Here is a 24,804-nt window from a genome sequence, read left to right on the forward strand (position 1 = left end):
CGGAGACAGGATTTCACAAACAGGGATGTTTATTGATACCAGCAGAGTTAAACAGGAGTGCAGGTGAGTAGAACACAAAGCAGTGATGATGAATGATGAGTAGAATAGTGATACTGTCCTTTTGTGGTTGTAGAACTGGAGTACTGTAATGATGCTGGAGGAACTTGACGAAGGAGACTGAGAACTTGTTATATAGCTAATTTTACACTAATAAAAATTTTTACATTGGGGTTACATAATAATTTTAAGTCAAATGTATGAGTGTACTCAAACATTTCAAGTTAAGAACAATTAAAATGTATGAGTAGTACAAAATAAAAATGTGCCAGTTCTGCTTACTTAAAGGTGCCATAGAATGCTTTTTTACAAGATGTAATATAAGTCTAAGGTGTCCCCTGAATGTGTCTGTGAAGTTTCAACTCAAAATACCCCATAGATTTTTTTTATTCATTTTTTTAACTGCCTATTTTGGGGCATCATTATAAATGCGCCGATTCAGCGCGCTTCCCCTTTAAATGCTCGCGCTCCCCGCCCCAAGCTCGCGACTCTCTAATACATTGCATAAACAAAGTTCACACAGCTAATATAACCCTCAAAATGGATCTTTACAAAGTGTTCGTCATGCAGCATAACTTATTATGTAAGTATGGTATTTATTTGGATGTTTACATTTGATTCTGAATGAGTTTGATAGTAGCTAGGCTGCGGCTAACAGGCTAAAGCTAACATTACACACTGTTGGAGAGATTTATAAAGAATGAAGTTGTGTTTATGAATTATACAGACTGCAAGTAATAATGAAAATAACGACGGCTCTTGTCTCCATGAATACAGTAATAAACAATGGTAACTTTAACCACATTTAACAGTACTTTAGCAACATGCTAACAAAACATTTAGAAAGACAATTTACAAATATCACTAAAAATATCATGATATCATGGATCATGTCAGTTATTATTGCTCCATCTGCCATTTTTCGCTATTGCCCTTGCTTGCTTACCTGCATAAAGTCTGATGATTCAGCTGTGCACAGATCCAGACATTAATACTGCCTTGTCTAATGCCTTGAACATGGGCTGGCATATGCATGAATTTGGGGGTGTACATATTAATGATCCCAACTGTTACGTAACAGTCGGTGTTATGTTGAGATTCGCCTGTTCTTCAGAGGTCTTTTAAACAAATGAGATTTACATAAGAAGGAGGAAACAATGATGTTTGAGACTCACTGTATGTCATTTCCATGTACTGAACTCTTGTTATTTAACTATGCCGAGGTAAATTCAATTTTCAATTCTATGGCATCTTTAAACTTTGTATTTCTTGTTTGCTGTATACTACATGTCCTTTCATAACAGTGAATATTCTTCCCATCCAAACTATCAACTTATTTCATGCTCTGTTTATGAAGCATTTAATGCATCGAATGCAGAATAACTTCATGCAGGGCTCAACAATAATATTTTTTTTTTTCTGATGGCCTGTCGGGACCAGTTCAGATTTGTAGTTGGATTGAAGTTTTTCATTTGCTCAGCCACACAAAAGCAAAATATTATGTGTTATAATGTTACTGTACATGTATATAGTATATTTTCCATTCAATTTTCAGGATTTAATTTGCATAATAGCAAGAAAGTATACAGCTATTACTGTATGGCAGAAAATGCAATTGGTAATTTCATATGGTCATATATCATTTTATTATATCAATCATTAAATGTCAAATGAATTATTATGTAAGAAATAAATTTTTTGACTTGTTCCTGCCATATCTGTTTTGACTAATGGTTTAGTCATTTTCTGTACAGTTGCCAACATAAACAGGTTCCTCTCCGGACCTGTTTCAAATTAAACAGTGAAAACTAATTGATAACTCTTGGGAGTGGGAAGAGGTGTGTTTATTATATTTTGTGCTGTAAAAGTGCTGTAAAAATAGTTTAATGACTCATATGTCATGCCTTTTTTGAAAAAGAACATTGAAAAGTAAAACTTTCGACATCAATCTTCAAAGCATTCAACATCCTCAAAGCTTTTAACATTGTCATCTTCTATTATCAGCAAAACGATTTGTGTGAAGTGTAATTGAAAAAACATAATGAATGTCATATTTGTTTGAATGACAGCAGCACTTGAGCTGCATGAACTCCACATGTTTGTGTCAAAACTGATGATCATGTTCTCCAGCATGATCCAAAGAACATCTTGTTATTCAGTGGAAGCAAGAACATCTGACCTAAGGAGCTCAGTCATACATTCTTTTACTAGTTTAAAATAGAAATAGTTTCATGACTTTCATGACATATTTCTTATTCAGTTTACATCATAATCTTACTTTGTTTTTAAAACACAAAACTTTGTGTATTTTTTTGTTTAGGTTGCATTAATTGTATTTTGTCCCCTGGGGTACAACCACACTTTCCCACAAAACACAGCTATTTTTGGTCTCACTTGGCTATTTATTCTGCATTCTACAAAAATGTCTAAAAGATCAAAACACACTTGAACTATAGACTTTCTGCCTGATTTTTTCTTGCCATTTTCTTTATCTCAAAGTAATATTTGTTTTTCTTCCTTTGTAAGGGCGAGCAGATGTGACATCAAAATCTAGATAATCATTCCAGCATCATGCCTGAGAGAATCTCTGTGTTTATGTTCCGTTATATCTGATCTATTTTATATGGGATCATGCAGTGTGTCTGCATGCAGCATGAAGAATTATAAAGGTATGATCACTGTTTTGCAGCTGCGTTATGGAAAATGGATCTGAATTACTCCTGCAATTCTGAGTGCCAGGGAGAATTCATTTGAAGCCGTTCGGCTTTGTGCCTTGCCTGTACTTCAAGCTTCCTTAAGATTATGCAATTCATTCTATGGTTTATTGATGTGTGTGTGCTTGTGTTTGTCTGCGTTTATGAAGAATGGGTGGATTTGAGAGTTTCTGCCAGTTTTTCACATTTTGTTGAATACTTCTCGCTGTAATCAACTAAATCTTTCACCATCAAAAATAAACGGACATGTACATATTATGAGAACAATGGAAAGGGGGTGGCAGGTCATAATGATGTGTGTGAGAAACAATGTTATCACTGAGGCAGGGTCACTCACAAGGCAGATAGGAAAAGGTGTAACACAATTGATTACCTTAGACCACCTTTTATTCAAAATTACCTTGAGTTGCATTTGTACAGCTGTACAGAATGAATCATGACCACACCCACTCAAATATCTGTCATGTTGGAAGGCCACGCCCACTCATTTTGTAAACCCTAAAACTTTCCTTTCAGGTTTTTCTTTTTTCCCCCTCACGTTTTTACTTGTAGCCTACATAAGAATGATCACCCATTTGTGTTTATTTTGTACCAGCTGACTGTACATTATCCATCAGAACTGAAATTATTGAGCCTATACATATGTACAAAACTGCCTAGCAACAACACACAGCAAAAAGTTCACAGTCAAGAAAATGCAGAAGTCCTCGAGTCTATTTTACTAGGTTACAATGAATGATAACTAATAGCCCACAGAAGAATCATGTTCAGCAGTGGCATTCTAGCGCCCATGTTTTTTGCAATAAATGTCAAATATATTGTTTATATATATAATCAACATCTTTAATTGTCATTCGCAATGCTTCAAAAGTCATGGCATTGTCTTGTACCATGCGGGAGTCTTACCTTAGCCTTTTTGTCTGATTTTCAAATACTTTTTTTGTTGTTGCTACAAATCAAATTTTGTAATGTTGTGATTTACCTCGCAGTTGGTTGGTTTGGTTATGGCTTATAACTCTTAAACAAAGATTTTTTTATAAATCCCTATGGGGAAAATGAATGGGAAAATCCTAACCAAGGCCACTGAAATAGTGGGTGGCACTGTTGCATAATGAATGTGCATATGTATTGTGATAATCTGATAGCCTTGTCTGAACCAGGCTGGTTGGAGCTCTGAACTAGAGAACTGCTTTTGGCCATAAAATACTGGATGTCTATGATTTAAGTGACAATCTCTGTCGAGCGGAATGGATAGGCTATAATTATTTTTATACTACACTTTTAAAAATGTTTTTCTTCGATTAATTTCCTTGAAAACAATACATATTGAATAAGAAAATGAGTTTGCAGTGTAGTTTGACAAGACCACAATTACATTTTCTATGCTTCGAAGTATAAATAATGAAATAGCCATGTAGGCTACTACTTATATTAGGCTATGTAAGCTGTAATGACTTGACCTGTTTTTCCTGTAGCCATTTACAAAGTCAACAAGTATATGATGCCTAGTGTTTTAAAATCATTTCAGATTTTAAAAGATGTGTAATGTGTTCCAGCCTTCAATGAAGCTTTAAGAAGCAGCAAATTACATTTGCACAGACGAAATAAGTCACGACTAAAAATGAGGGAACACAAACATTCCCCCATTCTCTCAGGCTCTCGTCTCGTGCCATCCGTCTGCTGGAGAATTTCAAATTAATGGAGTTTATTTATTTAAAGCTCTTGAAAGGGAGCCCGTAGAATTCAATACTGCTTTATCAGAAGGATGATCATCTGAGCTCTGTTCCAGCTCACAGAAATCATGACAATCACCAGAAAATTCTTGTGTGTGTGTCCATAGAAAACAGTATTATCTTGTCTTCTTCAGTTTATCAATCTTTTGATTAAATTATAGTGGTTCTGTTGAAATATGAACGACCTAAGGTGACGCAGGATACAGCTCTTAGACTAAACTTGTCTCCAGTGGGCACTAAATCACGACGAAGTTTGAAAAACAGATCAGTGGAATTCTGAACCTTCGAGCGAGGAATGTGAGAAGGAAGCATGTTTTCTCAAACGCTCACTCTCGCTCTCGCTCTTGGCCTGTCAATCATAAGGATGTTGAAGAACAGCATGTACAATCCAGTTGATGAATGTACTGAATGTAATGAATGTTATAGACTTTTTTTCTTTTATAGACATAGCTGGGCATGTTGTCACTATAACCTGCCATTAAACAGGCTAATCAACAAAACTGTAGAATAATTACGCAACACAAAACAATTCAATGAAGAGCGAAAATGTAAGAGACAACTTTCCCATGTGACAACTTGCCCCAGCAAGTCTGGCTCTCTAACTAGATTCATATTATCTGAAAGTAGGCTATATAAGAGGTTTAAGGATTGCATAACAGATATTAAGAAAACGTGTAAAAGTGTTCATTTTACAATTTAGCATAAGCAAGGAAATAGAGATATACAATGAACCTTTCAGTAATCAGTTCTTAAAATAACCTTTTTAAAATGAATATTTTTAAAATCTAAAGAATCATTTTCCACCATAAAGAGCCATTTGTGGAATGGAAAGGTTCCCTGTATGTTAAAGGTTCTTTATGGAACCATATATGGCAATCATATATATATATATATATATATATACAGTACAGTCCAAAAGTTTGGAACCACTAAGATTTTTAATGTTTTTAAAAGAAGTTTCGTCTGCTCACCAAGGCTACATTTATTTAATTAAAAATATGTTTATTGAGCAGCAAATCAGCATATTAGAATGATTTCTGAAGGATCATGTGACACTGAAGACTGGAGTAATGATGCTGAAAATTCAGCTTTGCATCACAGGAATAAATTACTTTGTCAAATATATTTAAATAGTACACAGTTATTTTAAATTGTAATAATATTTCACAATATTACTGTTTTTTACTGTATTTTTAATTAAATAAATGTAGCCTTGGTGAGCAGATGAAACTTCTTTTAAAAACATTAAAAATCTTAGTGGTTCCAAACTTTTGGACTGTACTGTATATAGTATGAGTATGAGACTAACTAGAATATATGAGACTGATACACATTAAAATAATGTTTTTTTTTTTGTTTGTTTTTATTGCCTATATGGTTGCTTGTTAACATTCATGCAACTTTCTATTACACAAAAGGTTTTTATATAGGTTTTTTGGATTATTAAACTGTTTTTTAACACAAAAGGTGATGATACGCAGGGCAACTTTTTGAGCAATGTTGCCAGCGATGTTGCTTGGGCACTTTCCCATTGAGAATGGCCAACAAATTTCAATCTAAAGTATCCAGATCCAGTTGCCCCGTCTATCATCACCTTAAGAAAATAATGGTTCTTTAAAATAAGTGTTCACGGAGAGCTTCTTTGTGAACCAAAAATGGTTTATATATGGCATTGGTGTGAAAACCCCCTTTTGGAATCTTTTAAGAGTGATACTGAAATTCAAGGAGACTGATAGGTAACAACAAAATGTGCAACTCTTACACAAACCAGCTGTACCTCATGCTTCTGTCACATGGGAACCATCAAATTAGATCAAAGAGCCCGAGGTAATGTTATGAAACCAGCGATAAGAAGTGCATGCAGTCTCTTGTGGGACAGCACATTGACACCTTCTTTCTTAAACCCATGCAACTAAAAAGCCACTCAATTTAAGTTTTTAGCCCTAAAAACAGTAGGACGTTATTTTTTAACCTTATTAGGTCTTCTTCCGCCTGTTATTATGCTTCCTGTGGCCTTCATACTTTACAAATAAACACCACAGCACACGCTTGCTTAAGTTCCTCTGAGGTTTATTGAGCTGTATTAACCTCCTAAGTCCTGGACCCTTTTTGTGTTTATATTATTGCTTATTTATAAGATAAGTCAAAGGCATGCTCACATTTTTTTTTCATGAAAAGGATAACTGTGCAAAAAGCCATAAAAATCTTCGTAATAACAAGACATTTATAAGAAAACATAAAACAGGCTAAAAAGTTGGCAAGAGAGTAGAGCTTCTGGCAGATTGGGAAATTATATCTCACCATAATTCAAAGACAAAATAATCTCACTGTCAGTTAAGTGAAATATAACGTGAAAAACCTCACAGACAGGAAGCCTGGTTCATGCAGCCTGAAGCTGTTTTTGCACGGTTCATTTCCCTAGTGCAGGCTAGGTGTTTTCTTTGCACTTCATATAGGCAATTTCATTTTTAATGGACTTCAAACATTCACATTATACTCTGTATCTTGGGAAATATCTGATAAGTCCTGGCTTCATCTTATGAAATGCTTTATTTCAGGCATCACAGTTAAATTTGTATAGTTCTAGGCCAGAGAGATAGCATCAAACCAGTCCTACTTTCAAAAGTGTTGTTAGCAACACTAGTGTTGAGCAATTATTCCTGATAGCAGTCTTTAAAACATCTAGGTGCGTTTTCATTTTTCACAGCACCTCAGGTAGGGTAAGGTTGTAGTTTATTGACCTGTGCTAATGTGTTGTTCTTTAGTGCCTCCTGGTGGTTGAGGGTGTAGTGCATGTGTCATCACGAGCCTCTAGAGGGAGCGTTTTCTCACTTTATCTGTTAGAGGCAAATGGGCATGCGCACTCTCTGCACTCGAAATAAAGGCGCAGTCAGTTTATGAAATAAATTTAGAAAGCCTTTATCAAAAGATTGGCATGGTAATAAATAATAATACTTTATAACTGTTCACACTCTGTTCACGCTTTAACTCAAAAACATAAGACTCACAAAGAAGGGTGTCAAGTGCTCCAGCATACTTTGTTTAGAATGTACAGAAGAGAAATACTTGTTTACCTACATAATAAGGCCATTATATGCCATAAAAACAATACCAGCATGTTCAAACACATCAATATGTAGGCTAAAACAATAAGAATACCCACACATGCTGCAGATCTACAAACACTTAATAGAAGAGTAATTTTCACATAGCTCTTCCATATAAGCCCTCAAAGCCGGCAAACAGGAAAGTAATACATATAGGTGAATGCCATTCTTTTTTAAAATCTGAGACTGAGAGTAATTTTTGCAACTTATTCATAGCCTGCCCTGAACTAACACATTTAGGCCTCAAATGACATGTTGAGGAGGACCATGGCTACTATGAAATTATCTGTAGCGATATATATATATATATATATATACTCGTAAGATGCCCTTTCATCATTTATCATTCAACTTTTTTTTTTTTTTTGATGAATATGCTTGTTGCTCTTTTCTAAGCAGTTACAATTAATGAGGTTTTGGAACTTCAAAAAGGATACAAAAGCACCATTAAAGTATCCTAAAAATAGTCCATACTACTTGTGAGCTGTATATTTATGTATATATGTGCTTTGGAAGAGAAAGAGACTGACATATAACCCTGATATAAACCAGAAACTGTTGAGTTCTTGAATCATATCGGTTTTGTGAACCAGATAAATATAATATAATATAATATTAAAAGAAGTTTAAAGAATGGATGGATATTATATTTTTTCTCCTTTTGTGCTATAAGCAAGAAAGAATGTTGTATAGGTTTGAAATGACATGAGAGTGAGTAAATGATGACAGAATTTTATTTATTTATTGTTCTGGGTGAGTTACTCCTTTAATGATATGTCCAGGAAGAACAAGCCTTATTTATTTTCATTTAATATAATTTTTATTGTGAATTTGGCTAAATTGGGCCCCTTTTTCAAATTGAGATTTTATCACATTGAGTTAATCTTTTAAATCTAAAACATGCCTTAATAGCTTCCATAACCCATTTTTGCCTCAGGCCATATTATCGGGTTAAATGATTTGAACTCTCTGATTTGTTAGCTCACAGCACTTTGGAGTAGTCCCGTCAACCTTGTGACTCTAAATTTTCACACTGGTGCTAGTTTACCCATCCTCCTCTGTAGTTCTTCTCTCATTAAAGAGGCAGTGATAGATTCTACAGACAGTGACCTCGTGACATTAGAGCTCTCAAGATCAAGTCACTGTTTGAGAATCTCTGCTGTTGAAAAATTAATATTGGTCACTTTTAAATTAAAAAGGTAAAAAGGCTTCTATTTTGAAACTTCAACAGTTTTCTGGGTTTGTGAGGATATAAAGAATTCTATTCTATTATATTCTATTCATTTGCTCTGGCATCAATTTAAAGGATTAGTTCACTTTCAAATTAAATTTTCCTGATAATTTACTCACCCCCATGTCATCCAAGATGTTCTTTCTTTCTTCATTCGAAAAGAAATTAAGGTTTTTGATGAAAACATTCCAGGATTTTTCTCCATATAGTGGACTTCAATGGACTCCAAACGGTTGAAGGTCAAAATTACAGTTTCAGAGCAGCTTCAAAGCATTCTACGCGATCCCAGACGAGAAATAAGGGTCTTATCTAGAGAAACCATCACCCGTTTACTAAAAATTTTTAAAAATTTTACACATTTTAACCATAAATGCTCATCTTGAACTAGCTCTCCTCTTCTTCTCCATTTGAATTCCAGCAGTGTAGACGCTGCTAAGTGTATTACTGCCCTCCACAGGTCAAAGTTTGAACTAAATTGTCATATACAATATGCTAGTGCAAGTATATAACAATTAGTTCAAACTTTAAGCTAGTTCAAGATGAGCATTTATGGTTAAAACGTATATCATTTTTAATTTTTTTTTAGAAAATGAGTGATGGTTTCTAGGTAAGACCCTTATTCCTCATCTGGTATCGTTTAAAGCCCTTTGAAGCTGCACTGAAAGTGTAATTTTGACCTTCAACCGTCTGGAGGCCATTGAAGTCCACTATAAGGAGAATAATCCTGGAATGTTTTCATCAAAAACCTTCATTTCTTTTCGACTGAAGAAAGAAAGACATGGACATCTTGGATGACATGGGGGTGAGTAAATTATCAGAAAATTTTTATTTGAAAGTGAACTAATCCTGTAAGTTCTGGAATCATAAGCACACCATGTTGGTTTGTTTGGCCAGGAGTACTGGTCCCCTGACTGAGACATTTACATTTACATTACATTTAGTCATTTAGCAGATGCTTTTCTCCAAAGCGACTTACAAATGAAAATAGTAGAAGCAATCAAATAAACAATATGTAAGTGCTGTGTCAAGTCTATTCTTTTTCCATCTATTTGTGTATTAAAAAAAAAAATAGATGGAAAAAGAATAGAAATCGAATAGAAAAAGTAAGTGCTACAATTACTGGGTCAAGTGTTGATGAAAAAGATAATTATGTCTTTAGCAGTTTTTTGAAAATGACTAAGGACTGGTTTCTCCCACATTTTTTTTCTTCTCCATTTCGGTTACCAATGGAGTTTGGGTATCTTGCCACTTGCTTGTTTGGGGACACATAATATTCAGCAATATTATTGATTTGACTGTATACTGACACTAATGGATGAGAACAGAACTGAGCTAGACAATGACAACACTATTTTCCTCAGATCTGCTTTATTTAGTGACTAGTCCTGGAGGTTCAAAGGCCCAGAATATGGTCAATGATACTGAGACAGACACGGGAAGTGGTTTTACCTAGGTAACCACTGTCATACAAAAAGCAAACCACAGATACCAAAAGTGGAGTGAGGAACAGTAAAAATAGTGAGAGAAAAGACAAAGATTAAAGTATACAAAATGTTTAACCTTTGAGAAAGTCTTCACTGTAGCACTAAAATGAACAACAAAGGATTACAATTCAACAGTGTTGCTGGGAAAAGCTAATATTTATCGACATAAGAAGAAATATGCCAAGTAAAGCTCTAGTTCACAAACAGACACCCTCTCATTTTCACCTTCTCTGTTCTCGGAAACACCCTTCTCCTCTGTCCAGGTAACCTCGATCACGTGACCAGGACTGGGCTGTTCGTGACGTCATGTTCGCTGTGCCTCGTTCTGGTCAGCTGATGCTTACGACGCAGAGGTTTCAGAGACTGCAGCACTCCAATTTCAACCGTTTAAACGCAGTAAGTTACATTGTTCTTACTAAAATAACTTTAAACTCATTTAGTAAGTATTATGAAACGCCCAGTGACTTGTATTTAGGACAGAATAGCGTGTTTTCTTTCAGGTTTTTGTGATGCGTTGTTGAGTGTTGAAGTTCTCTGAGGTAACAACCTGTCGAGGAGGATCATTAGCATTAGCGCTTTAACTCTTTAATATCGCCGCTTAGGTTTTTTAATGTGTAATTTGGAACTTATTGGAGACCCCTGGCATCTTTCACAGCATAATACAGAAGTGAATAAAGTGCAACTTTGCCCCACTACTTGTTGACGCATAAGCTTGGGTTGACAGCTACACTAATGCCCTCTGTCAGGCTAGTTTATAAGCCGGTCTCTGTGTTTACCCCTTCTTACAGTTCAACGATAAAGAAGAAACGTTTTTGCATTGTGGAAGTCACTTCCGCTGCGTATTTTGTGTAGTACAAGTCTAAAAACAAGGGTACAGAGAAATCTGATCGCTTACCTTTTAGCAAAGCAGCTAATATACAGCTAATATAATCTCTATTTATAAATGTCATCATCTCTGACATTCTGTTGTGTAGGGAAAACGGTAAAACCAATGTGAAAATAAATAAATAAGTTTAAACATAATAAATAGCCAATATTAAGGCGAGACACCCCAGGTGAATAGGGTAAAAAAAAAAAAAACTAATAGATATCACCATACTACCCCAGGTGATTGATTACATTAAAACTTGCAAACATTTTTTGTATTTCAAGTTTTCTAAAATGTAATGTTTAAATATGCAATTGAGGCATTATCTAATTAAATATGCACTAATTTGCATACATTTCTAGAACAAAAATCTGAATATTGGATGAGGTCAGGTTCACAGTTCTCGTTTAATTTTTTGGACATATTAAATTCAAAGGTTTTTACAGAGGAAATCTCTTTTTATCACTCCATAAATCAGAAAATACTATCAACAGCTAGAAAAAAAAAATTCACCATTTTTTTAGAAATAAAATGTTGTATAAAATCAGGCAAATTATATATCAACAAATGCCTCTGTAAAAACCTTCAGAATATATATAGGAATAAAACTGTAAAGTTTGGTGTTTGTAAGTTCTGCTGAAGTGGAGATTTCTGACCCAGAGCAGGAGAAAAAACTCATTTTGAGAAAACGGCCTTTAAAGATATTTACTGTAATTGAAATCTATAGATGCAAATAGAAAACGTGCTATAAAATATACACTTAAAAGTGTATATTGGATGTTTTCTTTCCACCAGTCTGAAAAAAAAACACTTTATGAAAAGCCAAAAAGTGCAAAATCTCAAAATTGACAAGTGCCAGAAAAAAGTGTTTTTGCCTGTAGTGTCTCCCCTTAAAAAAACCAAAACATTGTATTTAAAAGATATATAATACATCAAACAGAAAAAAACGTTATATGTAACGTAATAGACTTTTTAAGTCTTTGGGTGGGGGTTTCTTCATCGAGGATGATCATGTTTGGGGGTCAGAGGCATCTAAAATATTAAACCCCTCTTGTTTGGTACAGTGTATTGTGATGATATGAATCAACATTCAACTGAATTGAGCTGAATAATGATGCTATTATCTTTCCTGTTTATTACAGTGAAGCTTCTTTGAAACTGTATAAAGAGCTATAAAAGTTCTATTCTAATTCCACTCTGTTCTATTCTATTGCTCTGGCAGCTTTGATTCAGTCAGTCAGAGAGCAGTACAAGTTACTCAAATGAAACCTGATTAGACGCCCTCCCACAGGTGTTCACATTAGTATTATGCGGCCTCAATGTAGGATCTGTTTTTGAAAGGCTGCTTTGGTCCACTGCACTGATACCTGATGATGCTGGTGCAGCTGTATGTCGTTGTACAGGAGAATGGAAAAAAGAGAAGGATACACAGAGACAGCTGAAAGAGTATCTGCATCTCGATAATTCACCAAAGTGCTGCATTATTCATCACGTGTGGAATTACCCATGAAACCAAGACCGCTTATGTACCATTTGGAGCACTTAAAAGCTGTAAAATGGACCTAACAACAGCATTATGTGGCTTTTTGTGCTCTATCGATTTTATTTGTACCTTAACATGCCACAAAGTGCCTCTGTATTGGTAATGTTTAGTACAGAGAGTCACATGGCGCAGCTTAATCCTTAATCCGCTCCCTGTGAGTGGAGTCCATCGTACAATCGTTCTTAATGAATCTTTTACACAACGTGAGGGTCTGCTTTGAAGAATGTGCTACAATTTACAATTCACTCCATTGAGTGGATCAGATGCATTGCCCTGAGAAGATAAGGATCTGCCCTAGGAGAGCACATTCCATGCAGTTGTAGCAGTAGGTCCGGTAAAGTAAAGTAAAGTAAAGTTCATCAGGTTAGTCAGTGTAATCGCTGAATGCTCCAGTGTTTTCCCTCATTCCTCTGAGATCGCATGTGCTTATTCCCACAGCTGTTTCGAGCATCACATGCCACGAGAATGGTGCAGTATAACATTCCTCGTGTGTCCTCTAGGCACAAGATTGTGGAAGCTTTTTACTGTATTGTTTTATTGTTTCTGAGAAATCATTAGTTCAAGATGGTTACATAGATGGAAATGGATGAAGCATTTGGTGTTATGAAATGAGGCAGAAGTTTTGCCTTTAAAGTATTTGGACAAGGGTTTTGTTAAAAAAAGCTCATTGTGCCACATTCTGTTCTATGATGCATAATGATGATGGATTATATTTATCTAATTTTTAATTTGTTTTTCAGTTGAATTATATTTAAAGAACAGTTTTGACTGATGACCATTGAATATCAAGGCCTTGAAAACAACATTCACATGATTAGGACTTTGTAAACCATCTGCCATATCCAATGAGGTTTAGCTCACAGTCACAGAGCATTTAGCTGTGGCAGCATCATCATCTCACAAGTCTGGAAGCGTCACAAAATTTGCACAATATGAGTAAAGAGATTAAAATTGTTTGTGTTCAGTGGGCCAACCTAGATTAAACATGCTGATGTGCTGTTTTAAGGGCTTCCTTCCTCTTGGTCAAAGATTCTGCATTTGCACAGTGAATGTGGCTTTAGCTGTCAAACAGAAATATTCGCCATTCGTTTACATAAAGCCTCTTTTCCTTTTTGTCTTTATATTATTATAATTTGTCATTTTTTCTCCTTCTCCTCCCCTAGACATTCTCCCCTTAGTGCATTGAGTAGAGAGCAGTGCATTATGGGGGAGTTGTTCCGCAGTGAGGAGATGACCCTGGCCCAGCTCTTCCTTCAGTCTGAGTCCGCCTACTGCTGTGTCAGTGAGCTGGGGGAGATCGGCATGGTGCAGTTCAGAGACGTAAGTGCAGACCATTACATATTGATATTCACTGGATAATTGTTCCTGGAACATTGCTGATTCATGGTCAAACAACAAAAGTGGGAAACGCTTCATTCATAGTAACATTGACATCATTGTCAGCAAATGTCAGCATTGTGTAACATGCCATTCAGTGGCTCAATGCTCCCAGGATGCCTGAACTAAGAAAAAAGTTCCCGACCACAACACAAATTACATTCAAAACAGTTAAATGAACACAATTTAAACAGTAAAGATTTTATTGTACAAAAGACGGCAAACAAATTATAGGCTACTAGATGTTTTACACAAACTAAACCACTGATATTGGTTTATCGAAACAGAACGGTAGCACTATTTTACTGTTTCTAGTTGAAGTGAGCACGCGTCAAAACAGTGGTGCGGATCACACCGCAAGCACTCAGGATCTTTGTGGTAATGATATTTCAGCGCTATATCCTCTAGTAGTTTTATCTAAACCCAAACATGCTTCATTCAAGCCCTTTCGGCTCCATGTGCGTTCTGTCTTTCTCCTGACGCGCACCACATTAATAGTGCATGTCCACTGGCATGGAGCAGAGCGAGCGTTTTTAATTCATTTCAATGGAAGTTGAGCTTAATGCTCAAATACGACTGTGAAGCCCCTTATGTCATTGTCCATCGCAATGTTTCAATGTAGACATTGTCTGATGCCAATTTGGTAGACATCGCCCAACCCTAGTAGTTATAGGAACTCAATTATAGGAACTAGCCACCATAGTGGTCCTCAGAGAACTACATTTTTTCTTAGGGCCATTTTCCAATCATATAGCCAGTAGTTACGTAAGCCGGCCGACAACCTCGTCAGGATGGAGAACTCCATGATTGGAGCTGTGTTTTTGTTGTGTGTCATGGGTTTCATGATAACTGAGATGGAATTTAGATGTATGAGTTATGTGATTGAAAGAGCAAAAAGAAGGGCTAAGAGACAACAACTTCTACGACAGCTTGCAGTGCTACATATCGAGCCTGAGAAAAGAAGGCAATGCTGCAGACAGAGGTGATGGGTAAATGCCATCTATCGCTGTTTTCCATGTTCATGGAGTAAGTATATGTAAACTGTGTTTACACTGCTTTTTAATAATGGCAGGTGTCTGTGTTTCATATGGCTTACTTTCGGCCAATCAGCATACACTTAGGTCACTGGTAGTTCCTATTGCGCTGAAGTAGGAGCTACTTTAGTCCCCCAAAAGGCGTTCATATAACTAAAATAGTTCCCAGCTCCTTCAAAGTTATAGGAACTATGAAAACGTTCCTCTGGTGCGAAAGCCCCTTTTATCTCCAATAGGGGAACTAAATTTTGTCAACTAATTGTTAGTTAAATAGGTATAGTCTAGTTAAGTCAGAATATTTCTTTACAGACTTTAAATGTTAGATTGCTGCAATTGTAATTAATGAAGCTACAAAAGTTACTCGCTTGCATTGTTATCTTCATTAATAATAATGAGCACGATTAAATATTACTGAATGTTCTGCTGATAAAATAAGCATCTAAACTATGATATGCTTTCATCGCCTTTATGTAGACAAGTCTACAAGACAATGCTACCCATGGTAAACATTGACACATGGTAAACATTGTCCTTTGAGAAAAGTTTTTGTTTTATTCAAAGATCCGGTTTTTGCGTTGTATTTGTTCTGTTTTAGCTAGACTCAAAGAATTTGCATTGCTCATTTTGTTTAACGGTTCTGGTTTATAAAAATGCTACTACCAGAAATGCTTCAGGACCAGACATGCATGGTGGCCTTTTAATTCCTAATTCCTTATTGTTAATGTCCCTGCAGCATTTCAGACAGTGGGTGATTCTTATTTCTTATCTGTGCATCCTAGTTTCCTTTCCCTTACTTCCTTTTCTAGCGCTCGAGCATCACTTAAGTGTCATCATTGCACTCAACGGATCTGCCCTTATGTTGTTGAAGTTTGGTTATTTAAGAAATTCATAGTTAATAATAATAAAGCAAGATGCCCTGTTGAAATATGTGAGATGTATGGTTTATTTAAACTGCAAAGGTAAAGTCTAGTTGGAGTAATGGATAATTTATTTATTACAATTACAATATAACAATATACAATATACATAATACATTTACAATATAAATTACAATTATTTATAGATGTGAAGAGGGAGGAGATTTTATGTGTGCGTCAGGTTTTTTGACAAAAAAGACTTCCGTATAGGATACACCTGTGCATCCTCACTCATAGCTCCTCAGGAAGCTTCCGCACTCCTCATTCCTCGCCTCCTCTTGGCGCGACTAGAGAATTGAGATGTCCTTCAACTTTGCTTTGATCAGTTTCCAGGTCACAGGCTGGAGGACGAAATGTGGAGACATCATTATGAGTATTGAGAAGTTGAGGTCTGCATTCCCGCTGCTCTCCCACAGGAACCGTGGAGCCCGATCAGATTTCTTGTAGTGCAGGATTATATTTCCGTACGAAAGACAGTAGTGGTCGGTAACTCTGATGTACTTTGGGCAGGAGCGGTCGGTCTGACAATAGCCTGGCTGCTCCTGACATCCTTTGACAGTAACGCATCCATGCTTGAAGTGAACGAAACTTTCTTCAGGATATGTTCTTTACATCCCGGACACGAGAGTACCTTCAAAGAGAACGTTTAGCCTTTGTGGTCGGATTTTGGAGGAGAGATGTTCGGTATTGAAACCGTCATCAGTCATCGACATTCTGTTCTTGCATGGATGTTAAAAAAAGATTTCATTTTGCAGTATAACTAGTAAGCCAACAGTTTTTGTTTATTCATATTTTTGCCTTATATTTTTGAATGACAGATGTCATATTTAATTTAGCCTGTTTTCTCTGTGACATTTTTTACTGTGTTGACAGACAGTATCCTGATAAGAGAAATAACAAATAAAATTCTTGTATAGGCATCATTTTATATTTGCAATCACTCTCTCTTTTTCTTTAGGGTAAATTTAAATGTGAGATTCTTGAAATGCGATCTAAATGTTGTAGGATTGGTTGGGTTGGAAAGAAAATCATTCTAAGAGGAATATAGCAGGTGAACACAGAGTAAATTTTAAGTAGGAGCAAGTGTGTGTGGAATAGAACCTAGCAGGAGCAGGACAAAAAACAAAACAAAAAAAACGCAGACCTCTATTGAGAAGCACCCAGTGTGATTAGTAATTTTGAGCATTGCTTTACAGTGGGAACTTGATTTTACTTATATTGAACTATAACAATTTGCAGTAGAGTGTAGTGGTTCAACGGATCACAAAACTCACGGTTCGGATCATATTATGGTTTTTAAATCACAGATCGGACCATTTTTCAGATCAGCAAGAAAAAATTATTAAATAATTGGGGGGAGGGTGTCAGTAAAAAATAAGAACAAATACACTAATTACAAGCATAGATAATAATACAATGTAACAAGTAAGGTCTAACTGTAGTATTCAGGTACTAAAATGTAATAATTAGGCCAAAATGTAAAATAACACAATAGTGTATAAATTAAATATAGATTAATTTTTGTTAAATGTGTTTTGTTGTTTGATTAACACTTATGTATAAACAGCAGCAGGTATTTATTGACTGCTGTCACTTTAAAAGAAATACACAAATCCATAATGCACATCAGATTTTCTCAACTCTTTACGTTCACTTAAGACACAACCGACTGTGTTTTCTAGAATACTTGATGAGATGGGTATTTTGACAATGTTGTGCGTATGTGTCCTTTCAAGTGCAAGGAGATGCGAAAGAAAAATCAATTTGGTGTTTGAAACCCGCCTCTCTGTGTGCGCGCGCTTTGGGTGTGTGTGGCTGTTCGCACAGATAACAGTGTGCAAGTAGTAAATTGGTGAGACAAAACACGTGCAAATGATAACCTTTCACTCTCTGATGGTTAAACTTTGCATTTAATCCACAAATCACATGCGTGCCACACTGTGGGGCTTTTTCCGTATGGATCATGGATCAACTACGATCTGTTTAACCCCTGGTAGAGTGTGAGACTAAGACCAAATGTAATTGAATTGGGGAAGATTTAAATGGCAAACAGATACACAGATGTTATGACATAATCTAGGAAGTGATTGTGAAACAATGCTCATAGTGGCCGAAGAGTTCTTACTCATCCTTAAACCCTCATCTAGTTATTTACAGTCAACACCATTGTCTTTATTTCATGTGGATTCATTTTTCCAATGTGAATAAGACTTCTTTGCTGTTTTTCCCTACACTCCTAACTGTGAACATGGCTTCCTTTATTGTTGTCTTTGAGAGAATGATAGTTGTGCATTAATAGGTCAATTACTTTTTCTCCCTTTTGAATTGCAGTTGAACCCAGATGTGAACGTTTTCCAGAGGAAGTTTGTGAATGAAGTCCGTCGCTGTGAGGAGATGGACCGCAAACTAAGTAAGTTATAGAGTCAGCATTGCTGACATAGTGGGCTAGAAATCATTGCTGACACAGCATCATGTGTTCTGATTAAATTCAGTGGAAAGAAGTTCAACATTTTTTTCTGGATCTGTTTTCTGTGCTGTCTCTCAGTTCTTTTCTTTTCTTTTCTTTTCAAGGATTTGTTGAGAAGGAAATCAAAAAGGCTAACATAACTGTTGTAGACACAGGGGAGAACCCAGAGGTCCCTTTTCCACGAGACATGATTGACTTGGAGGTACAAAAACCTCATGCACAACTCACAATAGAAGAAGAAATAAGCAGAACCCATAATTAAAGTTGCTCTGTTCCAAAACATAGCGAGCTACCTACAGAGGCAATGTTTTAAGGGATGATTTGAGGGTTGTTTCAAATATTACATTTTAAAGTATATTACAATAGAATACAGTTACATTCTAATAATATTTCACAATATTTTGTACTGTATTTTAGATCAAATGAATGCAGCCTTGGCGAGGATAAGATGCTTAATTCAAAAAACATTTTACAAATATGTGTACATTTACATGTGTGTGTATGTGTGTATATAATATACATTTTGATTATTTTGCCTTTATTTGTGCTCATTAGCTAATTTGGTTTTGGAACAGTAGAGCTAATATGTGTGAATTTGACAGCTGTAAACAGTTTTGAGTGCAGCAAATAACATGTATCCTTTTGACCTTTTGTAGGCCACTTTTGAAAAGCTGGAGAATGAGCTGAAGGAGATCAACACCAACCAAGAAGCCCTGAAGAAGAACTTCCTGGAGTTAACTGAGCTCAAGCACATCCTCAGACGAACACAACAGTTCTTTGATGAGGTCTGCAATATCTCATCTCTTACAAAACATTTTGCCTGTAGAGTTTCCTGTGGTCTTAGAGGCATTTTACACGGTATGTGTCAGGCGGGGATCTTTGCTTGTGATCTTGCAGTCTCTCTTGTGCAGAGGCATTTTCCACACACTCAAGAGGCGGTGTGAAACATGTCAGTGCAACCACAATTTCTGTTACTGCTTCAGCTCAAGCAAAACTATGCTGCAACTCAATGTGACGATTACTGTATTATTGTTTTCTGTGTTTCATGCAAGTAATGGCTAATAAAGCCATAAAATACTGTCATAAACTTATCCTGTTGTTCTATGACCAAATAAAAGCTAAATAATATTTAATTGAAGTGAATAAAATCACTTCTGATGTGTCAATGGCATGCTACAGCTGTGAAAAGATGGCATTGCTAGCAGTTGGTTATAAGAATCTTTTTTTAATGCTCAAGCTTGCAGTGGTGCTGTTTTCCTTGACAACTTTTGTTCTACCACTTCTTTTCAATTTAAAATGAACTGGGAACTTACTGTTCCCCTTTACCGTGTAAAATGGCCTTTACTCAGAAATGGTTGTATTTAAAAACCAAACATGATCTGGATAATCAACACCATTCAGTAGTCAAATAAAGAAGCACAATTATACAAACAGAGGAACCAAAACATGTTTTTCCCTATGTCTGTGATAATGTTCACACTGACAAAGGCAGATGCATGTCTGACAGATTGAAAGGCCATTCTCTGAATTCCTGGCCACATCTCAGCCGCTGATGATGATGTCAAACTGCCCTTCCCAAGACCAGTTCTGCAAGGTGTTCGACTCCCTATTCACAAGTTTCTTGAAAATGTAAAAAACAGCCTTTTGTGCCCGTGATAAATGGCTCCTACCAGGGTGTTTCTTTTCTACCTTTCAGAGATCTTTGATCATGCATTTCTGTGCTTCCTGAACACTGATCTGAACTTTAACATGTTATTGTGATAAATTTATTTTACAAGTTGTAAAAGATCATTTGAGAGCATGTAGTTAAGTTGTCTTTTAATCATTCACTTTACTCTTACACAAACTTGGGTTCTCAGACTGGTGGTGGGTGGTGTGAGGATGGTGTGGCTAAGTGGTTAAACATCTAAAAAAAAAAAAAAAACGGTTCAAACCCTAGAAGGACTAGTTCATGTGCTGCCATCCCTGTGCCCTTGAGCTGGGCATGCCACCTCTAGTGATTGTACGTCACTTTGGATAAAAGAAGTCGGCTGAATGAGTATTATTAAATAATAAGATTGGCTTTGAAATCTTTTTTTATTTATTTTTTTATTCCATTGAAAAATTAAGATGACATAAGGCCACAGAAATTTGTTCTTTACATATAATATAAAATAAGTACTTTGCCTGTTAATGTAATTGCAGCATCTAACAATATTAAAGAGTTAGTTCACCCCAAAAAAAAAAATTCTCTCATTAAGTACTCACCCTCATGTCGTTCCAAACCCGTAAGACCTTCGTTCATCTTCACTATATCATTTTTGATGAAATCCGAGAGGTTTCTGAAGCACCCATCATTGCACATTTCAAGGCCCAGAAAGGTAGTAAAGACATTGTGAAAATAGTCCACATGACTACAGTGGTTGAATACGTTATACACACAGTGCACAGTGCACAGTGCTTACGTGTTCTATGTCAGAATGCCGGCTCAGTATTGGTCGATGCTGTTCACATGAGCAGCACGACACATGCGTGTAATGCTGACGCAGGAGCCGGCCAATAATGAGCTGCCGTTTTAACATAGAACCCGGAAGCCTGCACTGCGTTCACTATGTCAACAGCGTAGGAGACTGACATGGAAGAGAAGAAATTGTTTGTTGTTTTGTTTTTGTTTTTTTGCACACAAAAAGTATTTTCGTCACTTCATAACGTTAAGGTTGAATCACTGTAGTTACGTTGACTATTTTAACAACGTCTTTACAACCTTTTTGGACCTTGAATGTGGTAATTACATTGCTTTTTATGGGGGATAAAAAAAACTCGGATTTCACCAAAAATATCTTAATTTGTGTTCTGAAGATGAATGAAGGTATTACGGGTTGGGAACGACATGAGGGTGAGCAATTGATAAAAATTTCATTTTTGGGTGAACTGACCCTTTAAGTTAACTACAACAGCTTGATACCTCATAAATCTACCTTTGTATGAAAAGGGCCCTTAATTGGAAAACAATTTCCTGAAACAACACTGGAATGATAATTCTAGTGTTAATAAGATACTTTTTACAGGAAGAGATGAATAAATTAATAAAGTGTTCTCTTTCTCTATTTGTTAGATGGAAGATCCTTCACTTTTGGAAGAGTCGTCAACTCTACTGGAGCCGAACGAGGTTGGACGCCCCGCTCCTCTGAGGCTTGGGTGAGTACGTCATTGGGTTTTGTCCATGTCTAATTGAGCTATGTTAAATGGACAGCTGAAACATGGATGTTTGTTGTTCAAGATATTACAGTGTAGCCTGAACCTCCTCCTTCTGAAATGCTTTCAGTGTATTTCTACATCATTTTACCTCGAAAAGTTGCATCCCTTAAAGATGAGTTCACTGTAACTGCTTGAACTCTAGAAATTGATTATATATGTGTGCATATGATTGGATGAAACATAAACGTTAATGGGGATTGCATAGTTTGTGATTTTTTTCTGATTTGCCTGCATATTTTGTCTTTGCCATAGCTCTAAATGCAGAACAAGTCTTTTGAACGGCTTTACGTTTAAGGGTGTTTGGATAGTAAATGCATCAAATGTTTCAGTGGTAGTCATATGGTTGTATGGTTCTGGATTGAGCTGTAAAAATCATAGTACAATAGGGGAGGTTGCTTTTTAATGGGTTTATGCTAGTGAGATTGAAGTAATGAAGAGAGATTTAACACACATTCTTATGTAACTGCTGCCAATGCCAGAGGGTTTGTCATTGATCTGTGATCATTGATGCTGGTATGCCTTTAATGCGTAACATAAAACATAGTTGTTCCATTCAGAGCACTGAATGAAAGGAAAGCACCACGAGGAGAGTTTAGTCTAATGTTACACATCAGATTTTCCCCAACTGTTTACATTCAATTAAGACCTAACCGACTGTGTTTACGTGAATGCATGCCAAGTCAGATATTTTGAAATACTTCTGTGTATATCTGACCGTTCTAACGCAATGCCCCACTAAGGAGAACTAAATTGCATGCTGTTTGAGAGTCTGCTTTCTGTGCACGCACTTCAGGTGTGTGTGACAGTGCGAGTAACACATTAAGAGATTTTTGCACTTAACTCTGTTTAAGTTTACATTTAATCTCTAGCTAAGATTTCAATCTAGGTTTAAAGTTACAGTATTATTAAATAAAACTTGATTTAATCCAGATTTAAGATTAATCATTATTAGTGCAACCAATAATTTCATATCAACAAATTTGCAAAATAAGGAATAATATTAAAACCTTTTAAAGTACAGTAAAAGTTTGGTATTTTTGAATTTCAGTTTCATTATCCAGATGTCTGTTGTTGGAGGATACTGATATAATTCACTCACCTTTGACACTGGTTGTAGGTTTGTTGCAGGGGTGATAGGCAGAGAGAGGATTCCCACCTTTGAGAGGATGCTGTGGAGAGTTTGCCGTGGAAACGTCTTTCTGCGGCAGGCAGACATTGAGGAGCCACTTGAGGACCCTGCCACAGTAAGTTTGCCCTTGTGAGAGAGAAAAATAAATAGCTTTTAGGTAACTTTGCAAGCTAAAAATTTCATCATTTGTCTATATAATATTCATTATGGATTATTAGTTAAGTAAACTCCATATTTAATGGGAACTTCATCTTTTTCCCCCTTTTTTTTCAGGGAGACCATGTGCACAAGTCAGTTTTCATCATTTTCTTCCAGGGAGACCAGCTGAAGAACAGAGTCAAAAAGATTTGCGAAGGGTACGAGAGCATCACTGCCAATAAGAAGTCACAATACAGAGTGACCAAAATTTTAAAAAAGTATTTACATGAGATTTTGAAAACATGAGGTTGTTCTTCATTTTTGCAGACTTGTTCCATAGTCTACTCTTCAAAAGTTTGGGGTTGATAAAAGTTTTTTGGAAAGATGTCTCTTATTCTCACCAAGGCTGCATTTATTTAATTAAAAATACAGTAAAACAGTAATATGTTTTCTATTTTATTATATTTTAAAATGTAATTTAATCTTGTGATGGCAACGTTGAATTTTCAGCATCATTACTCCAGTCTTCAGTGTCACATGATCTTTTAAAAATCATTTTAATATGCTGATTTGGTGATCAAGAAACATTTCTTATTATTATCTTATTCAGGGTTCTTTGATTTAATAGAAAGTTCAAAAGAACAACATATTTAAAATTGAATTCTTTTGCAACATTATTATTTTTTATTGTACCTTTTGATGAAAAAAAAATCTTAATAACTCCAAACTTTTAAATGGTATATGTACCTGGCTAGTCATATAATCAAAATATTCCATGTTCATATATATTGCCTTATGTGTTACTTGTATTATCTGTAGTCTGCACAATCACAATTAAGATCTAAAGCAGTCTTTTATTATGTGTAATAAATATAAATAAATTACTATAAATATCATATATTTATTTTAGGTTTCGTGCATCTCTATATCCCTGTCCTGAGACCCCACAAGAGAGGAAAGAAATGGCAGCCGGAGTCAACTCTCGAATTGATGATCTCCAGATGGTAAGACATGAGGACAGACACACACACACACATTCTCTAAAATAAAATAAGTGGATGTAGACAGTCTTTTTTCTAAAGTTCATCTTTTTCTTGTATGAGGTGAAAGACTGATCAGGGTTCAGTCTTTATCCAGAGATTAATCTGGATTCCAGACCTGGTCTAGTGCTGTTAGGATTGTTGTCTCTGTTGCTTTGTTCACTCTGTCCACATTCTGATTTAGTTTTCAAGTCCTGCAGGACTGACTGTTTGCACTGTCATTTTGCAAACGATGAAATCTGATCTGCTCGTTCAGGCAGTATTGTCAATGCCTGGTATATCTGTGTTGGTTGCTATAGTAATGATACAAGCACCAGCACAATGGCAAGACCACCTGTTTGTGGTCTGACCAAAGTAGTGTTAATTTCGTTAGCAAAATCTGTGACAAAAAATGTTCATCAATTAAGTTTTTTCCTCTGTCTAAGACAAGATGATAATGGGGCCATTAAATGATAACTGTGACTATATCAATATGCAATATTGTTGATAAAAAAGATGAGACTAAAATGTAGTTAAAAGAACAAAAACTTTTTTATTTTTGTTGAAAAAAAGAGGAGACAAAACATTTCAGACTGCTATACAAGACTCTATTAGGTGAGCGTTCATGTTTGCGGTTGCCAGATATCAAGAGCTCAAATCCCCCAATCAGAGCTTTTCTGGTAAACGGATACATGCCTGGCTTTAAGCAATCGGGCAACCATTCGCACACGCTCTCTGCGGAGGCGCCA

At 36.0% G+C, this 24,804-nt stretch overlaps 1 protein-coding gene across 5 annotated transcripts in view; it reads left to right on the forward strand.

The window, feature by feature from the left end:
* The first annotated feature begins 10,564 nt into the window (after positions 1-10,564).
* Positions 10,565-24,804, forward strand: part of atp6v0a1a (ATPase H+ transporting V0 subunit a1a) — a 31,979-nt gene continuing 17,739 nt past the window's right edge. For 3 of the 5 annotated variants that reach the window (XM_048209234.1, XM_048209244.1, XM_048209252.1), the window contains exons 1-10: positions 10,565-10,722; positions 13,901-14,057; positions 18,397-18,475; positions 18,637-18,734; positions 19,189-19,317; positions 20,040-20,126; positions 21,627-21,709; positions 22,887-23,013; positions 23,172-23,254; positions 23,947-24,040. In XM_048209234.1, coding sequence (XP_048065191.1) covers positions 13,941-14,057; positions 18,397-18,475; positions 18,637-18,734; positions 19,189-19,317; positions 20,040-20,126; positions 21,627-21,709; positions 22,887-23,013; positions 23,172-23,254; positions 23,947-24,040 — 897 coding nt within the window. In that variant the 5' untranslated portion in view covers positions 10,565-10,722; positions 13,901-13,940. The remainder of the gene's footprint in view (positions 10,723-13,900; positions 14,058-18,396; positions 18,476-18,636; positions 18,735-19,188; positions 19,318-20,039; positions 20,127-21,626; positions 21,710-22,886; positions 23,014-23,171; positions 23,255-23,946; positions 24,041-24,804) is intronic. The other 2 variants (XM_048209261.1, XM_048209271.1) reach the window with 1 other exon arrangement.

Source organism: Megalobrama amblycephala, linkage group LG1 (genome assembly GCF_018812025.1).
Source record: "Megalobrama amblycephala isolate DHTTF-2021 linkage group LG1, ASM1881202v1, whole genome shotgun sequence".
In the NCBI taxonomy this organism is placed as follows: domain Eukaryota; kingdom Metazoa; phylum Chordata; class Actinopteri; order Cypriniformes; family Xenocyprididae; genus Megalobrama; species Megalobrama amblycephala.